Below are 19,721 nucleotides of genomic sequence, written 5' to 3' on the forward strand. Positions count from 1 at the left end.
TGGTTTCGAATGTGGATGCGCCTCTGACTGGCGGTGATCAATCGATCAATCAAAGTTTTTTTCGGCGTAAACGGCTATCTGGTTTTCAGGATTTGAGGTGTGGCTTCGATTCATCTTCATCTAATATGTATGTCAAATTCTTAAGTAAGGCGTACAAGTTATAAATTTTCCCATAATGGCAGCACAACTCATAGGTAGCTCAAACTTCAACCAGAGAAAGAAATATTTTGTATTTACAGGCATTTATTGCTTCTACAAGAGCTCCCCTGCCACTAAGACCCCAGTTCGGCTTCCTTAGACTTCCCATCGCCATCGGTTTCTCCGTCCGGTGCAGCCACCTTCAGCCGGTCCGCCACTTGCGAAGTGAACTTGAACAGCACTGGCATGCGGCCTAAGCAGGGGTTTCCGTGTTTCTCCAGCAATCGAACCCAGGACAGCAAGGAATCCTTCGTCGAAGAACCGGTACAGCAGATGGCAAATATCGTTCCATCGTCCTGCTCGTGGATGGATCGCTGTAGGGCTACCTTGTTCTTGGGAGGCGCTTCCGAGTGACTCATGCCAATGCCCACGAATGGAATCCTAATATTGCGGACATCTGAAAATGAGATTGGAAAATACGATGACTTTAGGTCACAGTCGTACAGGGGACGGTTTTCACATCAAGTTGGCAAAAAAACTAGCATGTAGCAGACAGAATCGCTAATCGACTACGTTTTGATCGATGGACGACACTTCTCCAACATAACTAACCGTTTTCTGTAATAGGGCGATATTTAAAACTGAAAAGGCAATAGATGGCTCTTTTTCAGTGGCAGTAAAAACGAAACCCTGAAGCATAGAAAGCACCACGGAAGATGAACTAAACCCAAAAAGTTATGTATTCACTTTACACTTGATTTCTAATCACTACTTTTTTGATCCCGTTTGCTAATAGCAAGTAATTTAAGTTTTTCATTATTTTCCATACGTTTTGACAGTTCTCCGTCTTCAAAGTCTCATCTCCATTGCCGTTAAGCCTATTCAGTTTCCCCAAAGGTGTACTGAAACAGTGATTATTTTAAACTTTCGCCAATAGTTAAATTTCGGTGCGGCATTCCACGATCAATACATTTCAGACGAATGTTGATGTCATAATCCCTGTATTTCAGCAATCCAACTCATTTGTACTTCCGTGAGATGTTCCTATAACATGAAAACATTGATAAATAATTAAATCTCAAAAAAAAAATATCCGTTTGGAAAAATGTTACGATGTTGCTGCGCACGAAACGCAGTTGCTTGTTTGAGAAGTTGTTAAAATGCGTTGCATTGTTATTAAATGCACGGAATACTCAAGTAGACTTGTTTGATGATTCAGAGATGCTGTATTTAGAAAGAATAAACGCATCTTAATGGATAAAGAGAACACCCGGCACCGTAAAATGTCAAAAAATGTGGACTTGCAATTTCATTTACTATCGTTCTTGCTTGACCCAATCTCACCCCCATTTTTTGATGTTTTAGACACGGTACCGAAAAAAATGAATTTTTTGTGGAAAAATCAAATAGATTCCGGAAAATACGTATGAAGTGTAATGAAAAGACTTTCAACCATCTACTAATATAACGATAGAGGTTAAAGTACATGCGTGATAGGGTAACGGTCGTATTTTGGACCCCCTAAGGAAGTGATTTTAGTTTTTTGTCCCAATTAATTAATTGCACAGCGTAACCAAGTCAAAGAACATGCCTAAATGTAGAGAAAAACTTCCCCTACGAGATAGAAATGCCCCTACGATCATGTGGGATCCAAAACATGTCGAAAATAATTGAATTGTGAAGCACTGTTTTTCATTATTTTGAACACATCAATACATTTTGGACCCTCAAAGTATATATTTTGGACCTCCGGCATTTTTTATCGATTGGCGAAAAAGTCCACGACACTCGTTGTATAACATGCTTGCCCATAGTCTAATCAATCAATTGACAATGGAAAACCGAAGAAATTCTACGCTTTTAGTGAGGAAATTTGAAAAACGTTTTTGTTTACATTTAAAAAATTTCTGACGGCTTCAATTTCTGTGTGTAACGTGTTGTAACGGTTGCATGGATGAACCGATTAAATTAAATTAATTTCAGATAAAATAAACACATTTTCTATGTACAAACGGTTGATGCAAGTGCGGAATAGTCCTATCTTTCCAAATGGCATGCGAATTGAGTTGGACTTTCGATTTAAACTGGGAAATTTGCAGGAAAATGGCCCAGGTGGTCCAAAATATATAGGGGTCCAAAATATATTGGTTACCCTACTTTGCACAGGAGAAATTTAATGTGGTGAATTTTATCTAGTTTCAACATACAAGTCTATTGATAAATTAAACAAAAAATTTTATTTCTAAAAATGTATATTAAGATAAATTACGTGTATATATGTTCCCTATCATATTAATTATTAATTTTAGTAATATCAGCGTTATTAGCTGAAATATTTCATAAATCATATTTTTCCATTTTGATCCAATCTCACCCCCTAGACCCATTATCACCCCCATCGACGGTACCATTCTTCCATGCGCTTGTGTTGAAAGTTTGAGAAATTTGAGAATCCAGCGTAGCGCGATCAGTGGGTGGAATACAAACAACAGAGTCTATGAATGGAGAGTTGCGCAAAGAGAACTGGCAACAAGTTCCCCAATCACAAATCATTTAATTATTCTGGCCACCTATTTTACTGTGTGCGCTTTCCAGTGACTTCACTCAAATGCACTCTCAATTCAAATGTTATTTTTTACAAAGTCGCAAAGAACGAAATTGAAATTGATCTCTGGTTTTGTAATTATAAAGTAATAAAAATGAAATGTTTAATAGAGAATTTCAACAACACATACGACACACAGAATGAACTCAGTCCATAGCTCTGTTTGTCTTCCCCATTGGTCGATTGTCCACCTCGTCTCTGCTCGAAAACTCGTTTTGTTGTATCGTTACAGTTGTTCATCATGTTCATCATTCGTTGCTAGCAGCTTCATCCGCAACAACAGAATGCAGCCGAATGGTTTTACATCAGTGGAAGATACCTTTAAACCTATCCCCTACTCTTTTTTTTTTTAATGTAGTCCTTAACCTCGGCCAAACCGCGAGTACTTCGGTTCCCCAAACTAACATAGATTGATAAGCGAAAATGATATCATTGTAAACAAATACAAAAAAGAAACCGGCTCCGTAATGCCTAATGGCGCATGAGCCTTAAATAAAGAATTAAGTAAAAAAAAAAAAAAAGAATGAACTCAAAATTTTGATCTTTTTCGGTTTCCGCGCAACGGGCAACTGAAAAAACAATGAATTTCTCTTAGCCGTTGGGAATTGACCGAAAACAGTCGCATCTGTAGCGTAAATCTGGGTTGAATAACTAATATATAGTTTTCAAACTATCCAATTTTGTATAGTTTATTAAATTTCAGTTGCATTTCAACTATGAAACGGAGTTATATATTTCCACTGATGGAGGGAGATTACTTACATGACCGTTACATTACATGTAACAAGAAGTGGGTTCATTCACAAATTATAGGCCCTAAAGAACAATTATTTTGTTACATCGTCGTATTACACCGTATCTTCAACCGTAGCAATATATTTTTTTATTTCGTCACGATAACAATACTTCTCTCGCCCATAAACGTGTTTGTTTACTTTGCTCGATAGGTTGACGATTTGACGGTTCAATAGGTAGACTTGGTTTCAGTCTTCGCGCAACTCTCCATTCATCGACTCTGACAAACAACAGTGTCGTCGCTCGGCGGCCAGTGAAAGAAACTGAATATTCGAAAGGTTGTTGCCTGTACTTTTTGCCGCTGGCGCCAACTGTTAGCGTTTAAGAACGAAATAAACAGTCGTTACCCTATTGCAATGTAATTTAGCCACATTTTATTAGGCACAATAATAAACGCGATTATCAATAGATTTTTTTCTCATACGACATTTGTCGCTTCCGCACGGGGTTTGTTGAGGGCAAAGCCTACATATCTATACTCAACACTAGCGCCACACAGACAATGGCTAGCTTCAAGAACTAGCACTTTCTTCAAGGGGTTGGGTACAATCTGGCGGGACTAGCACAACCAGATGTCGCCAATGCGTACGCGCAGCATCTTGAGACAGCGTTGCCGGATGAGGACGAGCTCGATAGGGCCCCTCTAAAGGACTGCTGGAGGACAGTCAATGCAGCCATTAACAACGCTGCCGAAAGCATTGTCGGATGTGTTGAACGGAGTTCAAGAAACGATTGGATCTTCGAAAAGTGCCATGACGTTTTGAAGGATAAGAGTCCAGCGCGGGCTGCAATGCTGCAGCATGGTACGCGGCAAAAGGGGGAGCGATACAGACTGAAGCGGAAACAGCAGACCCGTCTATTCATGAATAAGAAGCACCGCCAAGAAGAGGTGAAATGACAAGAGATGGAGTTGCAGTACCATTCTCAATCAGTGTTGTAAAAAACTCAATTTCTCATAACTCACGCTTGAGATTTTTCATGCGTGAGTTGTCAATCACGCAACTCAGCAGTCAAAAAATCATGGATGAGTTGGCTCACCTATTTGACCTATTGTCTCGTATTTCCACAGTTTACTCACACACGTCAATAATTTCTGGTAGAGTAATAGTAATCCTTTCTAACGTAAACAACAAAATTCGTGTTTCACGAGTTTTTGACGGGTTTTGCGACTGAATCATTTTGTACGGTTTGAGTTGATTGAGTGATTTTGCATCAACATCTCAAGCGCGAGATGTCCAAAGCAGATCTCTAATGAGTTTGCTTTCACGGGAGAGCGTATTCATTGAGATTTGAGTGTGAGTCTAGAACAGTGTTGTTCTCAAGAAACGCGGAAGTTCTATCAGAAGCTCAACGCATCCCGCAAATGCTTTGTCCGATCGCGGACACTTGACGGATAAGCAACTTCTTCCTCTGAAGGGATTGCCAGCGGGAACAGCAGGTGACGATAGCTCGACTTAGTAAATATTTTCTAAACAACTCAAAAGCCTTCAAAAAGGCAGTTTTTATTTAGGCTTTCCAAGAAAAAGGCTTGTACTCTGTTTTCGTGTGCAAACCGAAACGCTCGAAATTGAACCTAAACCCACAGACAAACAGACGTAACATTTAGAACAAATCGCGATCAAAACCATAGTCGAGAGAACATGAAAGCCCAATGCTAAAATCAATAGCTGTGATGTTAAAGTCACCAAAATAGCTTTGGTGAGCGAATTTGACGGATAGCGCCGACAATTTTTGTCGCATAGGATTCATCGAATGTAGCGCGGTTGTTGCACCATGGCCGGTCTGATGTATTCTGCGCAGTTCATATGTATTTTCCACACGTTCTCCTATAATTGTTTTTAATCCACTTCGATACCGTCAATCCGCCCCCAAACTGGATGGCGTACACTCAGCTTAAGGTGATTATAAAACGAAGCCAAACAAGGGCACAAGACTGGAGAATCTGACAACAGTTTGCGTTGAAAACCAATCAATCTGCTTGCTTGCTGGTGGTGACTAATGGGATAAATTTTCAACGGTGAGAGCTGTTTGGTTCTCAAGTCTTGTGCTTTTGAAAATTTGAGGTGTGGCTTTGTTCTATAATCACCTTAACGCAATTTATAATTAAGTATTGAGTTGTAAATATTAGTATATATTAGTTGTGTTGCTAGAGGACATCTTGAAAATTCACTGAGATTCTTTCAGAAACCCTTCTGAAATTATTATATGTAGTTATTTCTTTGATCGCTCTGATTATTCCAATAACCTCCTTGGGACTTCCTATTGGACTATCCCAGAAACCCATCTTGGGTTATTATGGAAATCCTTTCAGGATTCTGCTGTAAAATTCTGGAATTCTGCCGAAAATGATTTAATGATTGCTTTCCAGTGTAATGGAATCTATTTTAAAAATCTGGGTTCGGGGATTCTCACAAAATTTCTCGGGATTTCTTCTGGAAATCCAATCGAAATTATTATTTAAATTCTGATATTTTCCTCGTAATTCTTCAGTATTTCTTCCGTGAAACTCTTTGAAAGTTCTTCAAAATCCCTTTGAGATTCTTTCCGAAAAATGTCTTAGATTATACCTATTATTCTAGAATACTCTCGGAAAGACGCCTGAGACTATAATCAAAAAAATCTATTACAGTCACCCCACGCAGTTGAATCACCCACAATTTATGAATCAGCTGACTTCAAAAGACACAATTATTATCAAACTTGTCACAAAACATCACAGAATTATTTTTACTGATAAGAAACTATGTGTAAAAACTTGTCACAAAACATCACAGAATTATTTTTACTGATAAGAAACTATGTGTAAAAATAATTCTGTGATGTTATGTGACAAGTTTGATAATAATTGTGTCTTTTGAAGTCAGCTGATTCATAAATTGTGGGTGATTCAACTGCGTGGGGTCACTGTATTTCACTTCACTTTCTTCCGTGCAAATTCTTGGGATTCTTTCGGAAATTCCTCTGGAATTCTTTTGTAAATCCCAATGGAATTCTCCCAGAAATCCCTGTGGAATACTTCCGAAAATCCTGCTAAGAATCTTCCAGATGACGGGGATTTTTTTAAATCTTTATTTATGGAAATCATCCGAAAATTCCTCTGTAATTGTTTGTAAATCCTCCTTATATTCTTACAGAAATCCTTCTTATATTCTTACAGATTTATTGCTATTGATTTCATTGTTTCTGCCTGAGATAATTTTGTATATCCAGAATTATTCCGAAAATTCCTTCGTGATTCTTTAGAATTTTTTTCTAAGATTTTTTGAGAAAAAAAAACTCTGTGATTCTTCTGGAAATTCATAAGGAAGTGTTTTCGATTTTTTTCGTGATTTATCATTGATTTTCCTTGAAAATTTTCTTAAATCCTTGGCAGAATTTTCTGAAAATCCCTCTTGACTTCAAATGGAAATCCTCCAAGAAAACTACCGGACAGTCACTGGGACTTTAAAAAAATACCTATGAGATTATTTGATTACTGATTTCTTTTTCTGAGCATCTTTTGAAAGTGACTTTTAAATGGTTCTGGAAATTCCATTTGAAATTATTCCGTAAATCTTTCTGGAGCTCTTCTGGACATCGTAATTATTCTGGAAAATATTCATGAAATCGTCTGGATGTCTGTGACTTTTCATTGAATCTTCAGGGGTTCTTGCGAAATAACTTCTGGGATTCTTTTGGATATCACTGTAGAAAAACATTCAAAATCCATTCGAAATTCTCCTGAGATTGTTTCAGGAATTTACGAGAATCCTTAAAATAATTCCTTTAGAAATCTCCCTGATAATATTTTAGTGATTTCTCTGTGGTTCTTCTGTAAATCGACCTGGGATTCTTCCGGAAATCCTCCTTTAATTCCAAAGCAATTTCCAGAAGAATTTTCAAAAGGATATTTTTAAGAATCCTGTATATTTTCCCTAAGAATCTCAATGTATTTAAACAAAATACCAGGACAATTTACGGTTGAATCCCACAAAAACTTCCGGTGGAATTCTTGAATGCTTATCATTCAAACAGAATTCCAGTCGTATTTCCGGATGAATTTCGGCAGGTTTTACGGAAGAATCCCAGCAGAATTTCTTGAAAAATTCCAGTAAAATTTCTGGAAGAATCTTTGAAAGATGTTTTGAAGTTCTCCAGCAGGATAACAGAAAGAAATCTGGGGGTATTGTAGAAGAATTTCCGAAAGAATCCTAGAGAGATAGTCGAAATAATAACAGTTTTCTTGAAAAATTCAGGAAACTCCCAGAGTCTAGAGGTAATCCGGGAAGAATTTCTGCAAGAATCCTTAACAGAAGGATTTGAAGGATCCTCAGAAAGATTTTCGAAAGTATCCCAGAAGGCTTCCCGAAAGAATGCTAGAAAGATATCTGGAAGATTTCCTACAGGATTTTTGGAAGAGTCCCAGATAAATTTCAAGAATATGGACGTAAAAATCTCAGTGGCATTTCTAGAATAATTTCAGAAAGATTTTCGGAAGCATCCTCAAAAGTATTCTAAAAGGAATCCGAAAGCATCTCAGGTGATTTCCGGAAGAATACCAGAGGTATTCTCATAATAATCCCAGAAGTATTTCCGGAAAAAGGCCAGAGTTATTTTCGGAGGAATTCTCGACGAATTTGTAGTAGAGTCGTAGTACATTTTTTGGCAAAATCCTCTAAAAATATCCAGAAGAATTGCATCAGGATTTTTGTTAGAATCTTCCATTGAATTTCCGAAAGAATCTTCGAGAATTTCGATTCGAATTTGATTTCCAGGATTTCAAAAGTAATCCTTAAGGAGATAAACGCAAACTCACATACAGATTTATGCAAATATTCCAATAAGATGTCCAGAAGAATCACAAAGGATATCCGAAAGAATCTCAGATATAGTACCGGAATGCTAACGATGTTTTTTAGATGAGTTCAAAAGCGATATCTGTAAGTATTCTGTGATTTCCAGAAGAACTTAGAGCTAAAATCAGAAATAATCTTTAGATTTCCAGAACAATCCCAGAGAGCTTTTGAAGGATTCATAAGTGATTTAAGGAAGAATCCCAGGAGGGAAATTCCATAGAATTCTGGAGTAATTTCTGGACCAATGTCTTTTTATATGCTGTATCAATATTTACAAGTAATTATAATAAACAAGTATTTATGGAACAATAACAATTTTAATTTATCGCCATAATTGAACGACAATTTTAATTAGAATGTGCATCCACCACATCATCCCTCTCAGAAGGATTGTGATTCTAAATATTTTTTTTTGCGGTGATTCAGAATTGTAATCACATACTAGTTTAATTGTATGTGGTGTCATTCAATATTTAAAATAAGATTCGTTAAGCCGAACATGTTGATCCTTCGACATGAACCAACAAGCATTGCTTGAAATAATGAGATTTTTTCGATTACTTTGATTACTGATTTCTTTTTCTGAGGATCTTCTAAAAGTTACTTTCAAATGATTCCGAAAATCCCGTTTGAAATTATTCCATGAATCTTTCTGCAGTTCATCTGAACATCGGAATTATTCTGGAAAATATTCATGAAATCTTCTGGATGTCTGTGAATATCCTTTAAATCTTTCAGGGATTCTGGCGAAATAACTTCTGGGATTCTTTTGAATATCACTGTAATTTGGATTTAGAATTCTCATGGGATTATTTCAGATATTAACGATAATCCTTCATACAGAAGTGATTTTTCTGTGAATCGCCTTGGAATTCTTCTGGAAATCCTTCTATAATCCCAAAACAATTCTCAGAAAATTTTTCAGAAGGATATTTTTAAGAATCTCAATGGGATTTCTGAAAAATACCAGAACGATTTACGGTTGAATCTCACGAAAACTTCCGGTGGAATTCTTGAATGATATCCGGAAGAATGACAGTCGTATTTTTGGATGAATCTTAGCAGGTTTTACAGCACAATCCCAGCAAAATTTATTGAAAAGTTTAGAATAGAAAGATATCCGAAAAAAAAACTCCAACAGGATTTTTGTAAGAGTCCCAGGAGTATTTCAAAGATATTGGCGTAAAAATCTCAGTGGAATTTCTTGAAGAATTTCAGATAGATTTCCGAAAGCATCTCAAGTCATTTTTGGAAGAATACCAGAGGCATTCTCATAAGAATACCAGAAGTATTTCCGGATAAAAATATAGAGTTATTTTTGGAGGAATTCTCGAAGAATTTCTAGTAGAGTCTTACATTTTTTGATAAAATCCTCTTTAAATATTCAAATGGATTGCATCAGGATTTATGGTAAAATCTTCCATAGTATTTCGAAAACAATTTTCAAGAATATCAAAGAATTTAATTTCCTGGATTTCAAAAGTAATCCTTAAGGAGATACACGCAAAATCACATACAGAGTTCTGCAAAAAAATCCAAAAAGATGTCCAGAATAATCGCAATGGGATATCCGAAAGAATCTCAGAAGTAATACCGGAATGGTAACGTTTTTTATTGGATGAATCCCAAAGCGATATCTGGAAGAAAATTCAGAAATAATCTCAAGATTTTCAGCAGAACAATCCCAGAGAGGATTTGAAGGATTCATGAATGATTTAAGGAAGAATCCCGGGAGACGCTCCCAAAGAATTCTAGAGTACTTTCTGGAACATTTTTTTTTTCATATGATTTATATATAAAAATACTTTGATTCAAATATATTTCTTGTGTAGCATTAAGTTTAACTACAGACATAGCTCGTAACATCAATAATAAATTATATACGTAAAGAACTCCATCAATTTTAAATCTTCCATGTTATTTTGATACAAATGTATCATCAAATAGATAAGTTCCATTATTACAGTAAATATCTATAATATTTTGAGATATGGTCGGTGTTCAGACAGACTGAACCAAGTGTTTTTTTTCAATCGAGTAAGAAAAATGTACCCCAAACATGTGAATTTGGGGTACATTTTTCTTACTCGATTGAAAAAACACTTGGTTCAGTCTGTCTGAACACCGACCATATCTATGTTTGCTATTTGATATTTAAATACTTGAATTGTGCTGTATCAATATTTACAGGTAATTATAATAAATAAGTATGTATAGAACAATAACAATTTTAATTTATCCCCATAATTGAACGACAATATTAATTAGAATGAGCCACATCATCCCTCTCAGGAGAATTTTGATTCCCAATATTTTTTTTTGAGGTGGTTCAGAATTGAAAATATCAAAAGTCTATGGGCCCATTCACAAATTTCATAACGCTGCAGGGGGTGGGTGGGTATCCACAAAATGTTACAGCTCATACAAAATTTTCAAAATATTCATACAAAAAGTGTTACGAGGGGGTGGGTGGGTATCCAAAATGGTGATTTTTGGCGTTATGAAATTTGTGAACAAACCCTATTGTAATCACATCCTTTTTGTTCAATTGCATGTGGTGTTATTCGATATTTAAAATAAGATTCGTTAAGCCGAACATGTTGATCCTTCCACAAGAACCAACAACAAGCATTGCTTATGTTAAGAGATTTTATCGTAATGCACAACCAGCCTAAACGTTCTTCCCCTTTTGTATATGTACTAATTATAATTTCAAATTATTTTAATTAAATTAGTTGTGTTGTCTACTATTGTATACGGCAATATGTTTCAAAATAAGTGGAGCTGCTTTTAAAACAAACTTTAACATCGATCAACCAAACCATAGAATATCCAATAGCGAAAAAATAATAATAATAACCGATCATTGCAAATCGAGCCGAACTGGCGCTCTTTCCGTGCGCACGCGCTCTGTCCGTGCGCACGCGCTTTCTGCAGAGCTGTCAAACAGACTTTTGTGCCTTCCTTCTTTCGCTCTCCTTCAACTCAACAACTCAGCACGATCCACCTCGCGGTGGATTGGTGAGCTGTCTGGTTGTTGCAGATGAACACTTATCGTGTAGCGTGACATCATCATTGACAGTAAGCTTGCAACTCACCAGACAAACGATAGGTGTAATTAACAACTGGACTAATGTGTTTGGCCGATGGACCAACAGATGGCGGTAGTGTGTAAACGTCAAACACGAACAAAAACGAAGCAAGCGCTGCGGGTGGCGGATTGGCCACCTACCATATATTTGAATCGGCCGTTTTAAAAGGTGGTCGATGGACATCAGTGAGAGTGTGACGTCTGTTTGTCTGTGCTAAACCCAAACATGTGTAAAGTGAACATCGGTGCAAACGCCGGTTCGAAAACCGGTCCATTTGTACCTCGATTGCAACCGCGGTTCAAATGTTGGTGCAAATCTTCAGTTGCATTCGAGCTTGAAGCCTGATTCTGTCAGCAGCGTAATTTCTCGGCCTATCTTGATGCATGGAAAATTTCTGCAAGGAATCGATCAAGAATGCGCTTTTTTTCTGATCACAGTACGCAGTTGAAAAGAAATGTCAGTTCAAATGGGAGTCGCTGTAGAAAATTTCTGCAAGGAATCGGCGGGAAATTTCTTTAGCGATTTCTTTTCAGTAGCAAATCAGGCTTCAGAACGATGACACAAACGGAGAGACAGAAAATTGTTGATATCCACGCTTATCAATTTCTACTTATCGTGTCTTGTTGTTTGATATAGTAAAATCCTTGGTTTTTGACGTTAACTACGTCTTACGGCAATATACTGGGGGTCAATTGAAAATCTAAAATTTTGTGACCGTCACGAAATTATGTAAGATTTTGAACTCTAATAACTCAGCCATTTATCAATAGATTTTCAATATTTTCCCACCAATCGATCGGGAAAATTATACAACAATTTACTCGAATGGAGAAAACTATTGATGATTGACAATAAAATATTGAAAATTGGGAAAATGTCGACCCCTTTCTTACGCAACCAATAACGGTCAAGCCAAAGACAAATTAAAGACCTCGATGTCCCTTGCAGTTACCCAACATTTTATGGCTCATAAGGTAATCTAGAATGCCGTGAAAAGTGTACTGCGATCTGTCAAACTTGGGTACCTTTTGTACTACCGAGGGACGAAATGCAGTACTAGAAGTGGTACACAATCTGAGCACGAGTGTGACGGACCTGGTCAAGCTGTTTTCCATGCTTCTTTTGGGTTCCGCTTCGCACTATAAAAGCAGACCGATTTCTGCTTCTTTTTGACGTCGGACTGTGAACACTACAACAGCATCAACACCACGTGCTTAATGAAGTATGGTCAGAGCATAAATTTAGGCGATTTCAGAGAAGCGCACTTCATGCTTTAGAAATGTACCAGCAATAAATGATGATACGAGGGTTTTACGAGATGATTCATTCCGATCAATGTTACCCCGCTGATCAATGATATGGATTACGGTACCAATCTCTGAAATATTATACATAGCTTGAAGCTAGCCCGGTTGGCCACGTTGGGTAAGCTAGCTTGTAAATAATAATACAAAGTTTACAATTTTGATCACAGTTTTTTTTATTCATGGCGTAACGTCCTCGCTGGGACAGCGCTGTATTCTCAATGTTGCCATACTTTTATCGTATACACGGAAAAAAATTCTGTAGTAACAATTACTATTTTAGCTGACTACGCCCATTCTTGAAACTACCATGGAATTTCAGACCAATTAACTATGTTTACGGTACATCCCACCACATTACTGATACATTTGACAGAAATAATTTACAACAATCCTATTTCGACAACAGACATGGTAAAATCAAGCGCATTGCTGGTCTGCTGAAAATTGCCGGTGCGAGCGCTTAAGTTAACCCCCTAAAATGGTAGTTTTTACCGCACAATTCTTTTGCGTGTATGATACGTATGGCTTTCAGGGCATCATGTCCTAAAAAGTCAACATAATTTACATTATTTCTTGATAATGGATCTTCTGAGAATCGAACTCAGAAACTATCAGCATGCAATAAATAATTTGGCGTAGTTAACGTCATGCGGTCGTGTCTTGTACACAACCCCCCTCTTTTTTCATAAAGTTACCACTGAATGTTACTCAAAGTATTGATCTCAATTGATCTGCTTAAATGAAACATTTGTTCAAGCCTCAAGGGTCTTGCGATTTGAACCTAGAAGTTCCATATATAATCGTACAAATTTATCCGCGTGGATTCCAACTGTTCTCTGTCTGCCTGCTATGTGCCATTATTTCTCGAAAACGTATTCAAATAGTCTCAAGTCAGAAAAGTGAACAAACTTACTTTATCGATCCTACGTGTTCCGCAGACGAAATTCCACAAGTTCCGCTCTCACCCAACTAGATTTTTCACTTTTAGAACGTTTAATTCCGGAATTACAAAACGACGAAAGTAAGATTTTCAACTTTCGCAACCCAACCACTACTTTCGCCGCTCCGTTGTATGGAGAGACAAAGTGACTTAACCACGAATCAAAACAAAACACTACTTGAGCCGATTTTACACTGGTAGAAAAACGACGAAAGTAACTGAACGAAACGGCTTATCATTTTGTTATAATTATTTTTGTGGGAAATAATAGAAACTACCTAGTTTTTGAACGCGAGCTGATTGTATGCAAAATTTAAGCGACGTACATGGCGAAAAAATGTTAAAAAGGTGATTAATTTTAAAACAGTTTTAGAAGACATGTTGTGATTCTTCTGAATTAATTTTCTCAAAACCGTATGGAAGTTACTTACGTCGATTTGAAAAAGTAATCGAGATTTGAACCAAAGTTTGAACCGAAGTACACATGTACCGGGTTCGGTTTGATACACTGGCACAGAGACGAAGCGCGTTTGTGGTTCAACACAAGTTGCAATGTTCAAACCAAAGTTGCATATCCACATTTACTCTCAGGAGTTGCATCCAAAATTCTTCCAGTGAATATTCGAAGAAATATACTAAATACTCTTCCATGGAATCCTCAATCTTTTCGACGTGGCAATCCTTTTGAAGTTCCTCAAGAAATTGGAATTTCTTTAGCATTCGATTCAACGATTATTTTTGCAGTTCTTCGGTACAATTTCCTAATTATTATCTCAGATAAAATATTCATGGTTTCTTCGAAAGTTCATTTACCGTGATGTACCAATATTTTGCGCACGCTCCTAATTTCTTAATTTCTAATGTGCTTAAAATGAGTGAAACTAGGAACGCGTGCAAACTATGGGTAGGTACTTTACGGTAAGATTTCACACTTGCTAATACTACAGTACTCATTTCTTCAGGGATTTCATCCGAAAATTTTAATCATTTTAGAAAAAAAGCTTGACATTTTCTTGAGAAATCATTGGAAAAATTGTTTGCATCCTTTAGGAAATTACTCACAACAATTTCGAAAGAATTCGTGAAGGAATCTAGGTCTGGAGCACTTCCTAAAGTATTCTTAAGTCAATTTTTGATTGAAAAATCCTTAGAGAAAATAATGGTTGGATTCTAGAATCTAGAAGAAGTTCTGAACAAGATTCGTGAGGAAGTCCAAGAGAAAGTGATTGGATCGCTTTCTCTGAGACTTAACTACAGTTTATGAATGCCGAACAATAGATGACATTGGCCTTCATAATTGATAAAGTATTAAGAACTCAATACATCATTTGATGATTTTTTTTATCAGCGAATATGAAATTGGATCACTGTAAGTGTGGAGAGTAATGTCTACCGTAGAAACTTACCGTCCAAATCCTCCTCGTCCTTCGGCGCCGGTGGATTGGATTCACTTTTCAGCAGGAAATAGTTGATCGATCGATTCCGCAGCCATATCACGAACGGTCCCTCGATGAAAACCGGCTTCTGCTGATGCCGGGCCAACAGTTCCTGCTGTTCCGAACTTTGTCCACTCACGATCCACGTGTGATCTATCGCATCCGGAACGTTTTCCGTATCGAACAGCGTGATTTGCGACAGCAAGTCCACCGAGCACATTCGTTCCACTGCCATCTTGGCCAGGTCTAGGGAATCGTCCGGGACCGGATTGGGCAGTGGCCACGGGGACAAATTCTTGAACTTCGGCATCCAGTACATCATGCGCCAGTATTTGCGCACCGGATGGCCTTTCTTGCCGAACACGTTGACCAACATCGATTCCATCTCGTAGTCTGGAATGACGCCGTTGTCCTCCATCTGCTCCAGCAGATCGATGATGACCTGCTGCTGCCTTGGGTAGTGCATGAATTCCGCCTGGAAGATGTTCGTCGGAATGAACTTCCCTTTGGGCATCACGTTGATCAACGATTTGTACACTTCCAGATCCTTGTGCACGCCGAACTCTTCCATGTGCTTGAGCGCGGCATAGATGAACTCTACGTGATTCCTCCGGTGGACACTCCGGCCTTCAAACACCCGCACCATCTCGATGTAGGTCTTCTTATCCTTGGTGGAGACGTGTTCGAAAAGCGGCGTCCGCAAGGCCACACGCGTTTCGGAACTTTTACGCTGATGGTGGTCATTTTCCGTGTCCCCTTCTGCTTCCTCCGGACGATGATGGGGTCCGCCCTTGGTGTCCTTCGTGCATGTGCGAACACTGGTGTTTACGGCCAGCCGGTAGATCAATCCGATTCGTTGCCTAATCAACATCATTGCGATTGCACTAAAATGTACTGGATGCGAAGAAGCAAACACCAATGAAGGATACAACCCTGGATGCGAAGAAGCAACGAATCAAAACAGAGTTCGATGATGTGACAGCGAAAAATGTCATTCGGAAGCGAACGTAACGCCTGGCAGTGCATCAATGAAAACAGCTGATTTTACGCAAGGAGCGGCTTTCTCACAACAATCGCAAATATCATGGAACCGCGAGTGGATAGATTGTGCATTCGCAATTTTCCGGAATCTTTCAGTGAATCGGACGTCAAAGAATTCCTCTCTCGGTTCGGTATCGGTAGTGTGGAGTTTCTGAAGCGTCGTAGAAAACTTACAGCTATCGTTTACAGTTCGGAACAAGTGTTAACCAAGTGCATTCTATCGCGACTTCACCAGCTGAAAGTCCTCGACAAACGGCTGATTGTTGAGTACTATGAAGGATCGGCGGAAGTGGAAATCGTCGATGGTGAGAGTGAGACAAAGAATACGTCCAGGGTCCATTCGGCTCAAGAGTTAAGCAAGTTTGTTAAAGCCCTACACGCCGTCCATCCAGTGGACTTTGATCAGCCTCCACCGCCGTATCTCCGGTATCGATATCCTCGAGCTACGCGGGAAATAATCGACAGCATTTGTGTGGCGCTGGAATCGGTGCCGAAGTTCTACACCCAAGTGCTTCATTTGATGAATCGGATGAATCTGCCTCCTCCCTTCACGACACGGGATGTAGAACGGCGGGGTTCCGTAGTGGAGAAACGGGATGCTGTCCAGCAAACGGATCCTGTTCGAATCAAAGAGTGTCTCCTGGTGGATGATGAATCCGAACTTGAGTCGGACGAAGAAACGCCACAGGCTGTAGGACCTACCAAGCAAAAGGTTTCTCTAGATAGAAACCGATTCAAGCCTTACGTTTTGCCACAAGTGGTCAACGTTCCTCATAACGGTTCAAACTTAGTTAAATCTACTCCTCAACCTAAACCCATGAAAGCTAGTCAGAACATCATTCTTCGGATTCCAGACAAACTCAAGACTTCTAAGAAAGTTCCTACATCTCCACCGAAATCTCCTATGCCACCCCCCACAAATCCCCCAACAATTACCACGGAAATCGACCTCCTTGCCAATCGCATCCCACCGGACCAATTGACCGATCTCCCGGTCTTTAAAAACTACACCCCCGGCGAACCATCCAACAAGCTCTACCTGAAAAACCTCGCCAAAACCGTCACTGAAGACGACCTCAAACGAATCTTCCACCGGTTCGCCATCACCGGCCATCCCGACCGCGAAATCGACATCAAACTCATGCAAAGTGGCCGCATGAAGGGGCAAGCCTTCGTCACATTCTCCTACATCTACGAGGAAGACCTCGACCTAATGGAGGAGAAGCCCATAGCACGTGCGTTGAGGCTCACCAACGGGCTCCTACTGAAGGACAAACCGATGGTGGTGGCGTACGGGAAGAGCAGCGCGGCCAAAGTCGAAAAAGAAGACGGAGGGGAGAAAGCGTCGTAGTCGCGATCGTTCATGTCTTTATCTTGTCGTCGTGAATCTAATTTCGGACCCCGCGAGGAGAGAAGAAAGTTTTTGCGCGTTTGTTTGATGTGTGCTTATTACGCCGTTTAAAAATATGTATATGAATGTCTATGCAAATGAGCGCGCTTTGCGCGAGAGGACTACACAAACAAGAATTGGAGGTAGTATTTGCGCGTGTTGACGAATCGAAAGGATGACCGAATTGATGTGATGTCTTGTGGTGACGAAGTTTGAGTTATCGAGTCGTAAATTTTGGCGTTTTTTGAACGAAAGATAATTTGATGGATGCTGATAAAAGGTGTGATATAAAAGGTGGAACCGCGGGATTAGCTGCATATAGAAGGTAAGGTGATACTTTGTATTATTACAAGAATGATCTTGTTATGAATTCGTGGATCAGTAAGGTGAAACTGTGATGGGTGAGTTGCCCTTAGCTCATGATCCAGTGAGTCCTGCATACTTTTTTAGATACTTGATCACTATTTCAATGCCAGTCTGTAAAACGTGTTTATTTCTAATGCAAGGTCTCAGAGAGAGGCATCCGAGGCTCTTAACCCTCTCTTTCCCATGGTAGCACAGGTGATCCACTAATTTTCGACGAACGCTAGCTAAACCGAATTGGCACGACTAGCTCAATAATGATTGGAATAAGTTTATGCGCTCGTTTGTTTCATCAAACATCGACAAAAGTAACCTAAGGGTCAAACTATTGAAAAACAATCAGCTAACTATTGAAAAACAATCAAACATTTTTATTGTGATTTTGAATACTTTAGCTTATTTGCAACAACATTTGTTCAAGATTTATTTTTAGAAACGCAATTTTGCCACTTAAATTATCGAACAAAGCTGTGAGAAAGAAAGGGTTAAGCTACCGTTCCACAAGTTATTTAGAAATTGCTTCTGAAATTCTTCAAGAAAAAGCTTTAAACAATCTTTTAGTGATTTCTCCAGTCGTTGCTTGTAGAATACTTTCATGGATTCTCTCAAGGAGGGATCATATATTCTTCTAGAGGCTATAGATTCCTCCATCAATTCTCTGAAACATTGCTCCAGAGATTTTTCATGGAATGATTAGAGGAATTTTAACGCTTTTACCTTCAATAATTTGCACCGAAATTACCCTGAAATGTTTGTCCCAGAGTATCCCAGGATTTCCACCAGATATTTTCCCCCTAATCCTTCCACCGATTTCTCCAGTTGTTTGTTTACTCTACTATGAAGATCCCTGTAAATTGTAACTTTACAATAATTCTTACGCCGAATATTACTATTATTCTTCCAGGCGTTTTCACATCGATTCCTGCTTCAAAAATTCTTCCAGAAAAAAGGAAATCTATCAAGAACTCTTCCAGGAATTTCTCAATAAATTCAACCTAAGATTTTTCATGAAGTTCCTTCAAAAATTTCTCTATAAATTTCTTTAGCATTTCATCCAAGGATTACTTCCGCAATTCTTTCAAACGTTTCACGAGTATTTTCTCAAGTAAAACCTCCATGGATTCTGTAACAGGTCTGTTGAGTACGCCCCTGGCGTAGATGCGCATTTGCTCATCCGATAGGTCACACTTCACACACCACTGCATCCAGGTAATGTACAGACCTTCACTGCCCAGGACGTTGGTCAACGGTGGCAATTCAATGGGAGAGGAGAGAAAGCGATAGTTTATTATGAAAGTATCTAACAATAGTACTACATGCTGAATTAGTTTACTGTGTCTAAAAGTGATTAAAATCAACTCTAAAATTTAGTTGTTTGTACATATAATTTGCTATTTGTGCAAGCTTTACAAGGTAATATTTACTCTCTTAAGTTACGAGCATGTGAATTATAAATACGCTACATATTTCCTACAGTTCTGGCTCATGCAAAGTGAATTAGTTATAACCTAAAATCTACTTACATCCTAAACCTTCATGCAAAAGGTAAATTTGTTTGCTAAATTACAATTACAATACCTAAATCTAAATTATTCTAGTACGATTAACGGAATTAAGTACGGAAAGTTGCAGTAAGTCCAGCTATTACAGTGAGACTACACATCTCGCCTGACCATTGGTAATTTGATCACTCGCAAGTATCGCACTACGGGACTAAACGTAAGTTAAATGGCTAAAATTTACTATTGTCAATTAATATTAAGCTAAGAAACTATGAGA

At 38.5% G+C, this 19,721-nt stretch overlaps 2 protein-coding genes across 3 annotated transcripts in view; one reads left to right on the top strand and one right to left on the bottom strand.

Moving 5' to 3' along the window:
- Window positions 1-225: 225 nt before the first annotated feature.
- LOC5565948 (evolutionarily conserved signaling intermediate in Toll pathway, mitochondrial) lies at window positions 226-16,048 on the bottom strand. The gene is made up of 2 exons (XM_001650275.2): window positions 15,119-16,048; window positions 226-595 (listed from the first exon to the last, which is right to left on the bottom strand). The coding sequence occupies exons 1-2, from the start codon at window positions 16,020-16,022 to the stop codon at window positions 273-275; spliced, it is 1,227 nt and encodes a 408-aa protein (XP_001650325.1). The 5' UTR covers window positions 16,023-16,048; the 3' UTR covers window positions 226-272.
- Window positions 16,049-19,721, top strand: part of LOC5565946 (S-phase kinase-associated protein 2) — a 38,409-nt gene continuing 34,736 nt past the window's right edge. Inside the window, exon 1 of one of the 2 annotated variants that reach the window (XR_002498720.1) lies at window positions 16,049-17,904. Coding sequence is in view for 1 of the 2 variants with exons in the window: in XM_001650273.2 (XP_001650323.1) it covers window positions 17,843-17,904 (62 nt within the window). In the remaining variant the exon portion in view is untranslated. The remainder of the gene's footprint in view (window positions 17,905-19,721) is intronic. The other variant, XM_001650273.2, reaches the window with a different exon arrangement.

This window comes from Aedes aegypti, chromosome 1 (assembly GCF_002204515.2).
Source record: "Aedes aegypti strain LVP_AGWG chromosome 1, AaegL5.0 Primary Assembly, whole genome shotgun sequence".
In the NCBI taxonomy this organism is placed as follows: Eukaryota; Metazoa; Arthropoda; class Insecta; order Diptera; family Culicidae; genus Aedes; species Aedes aegypti.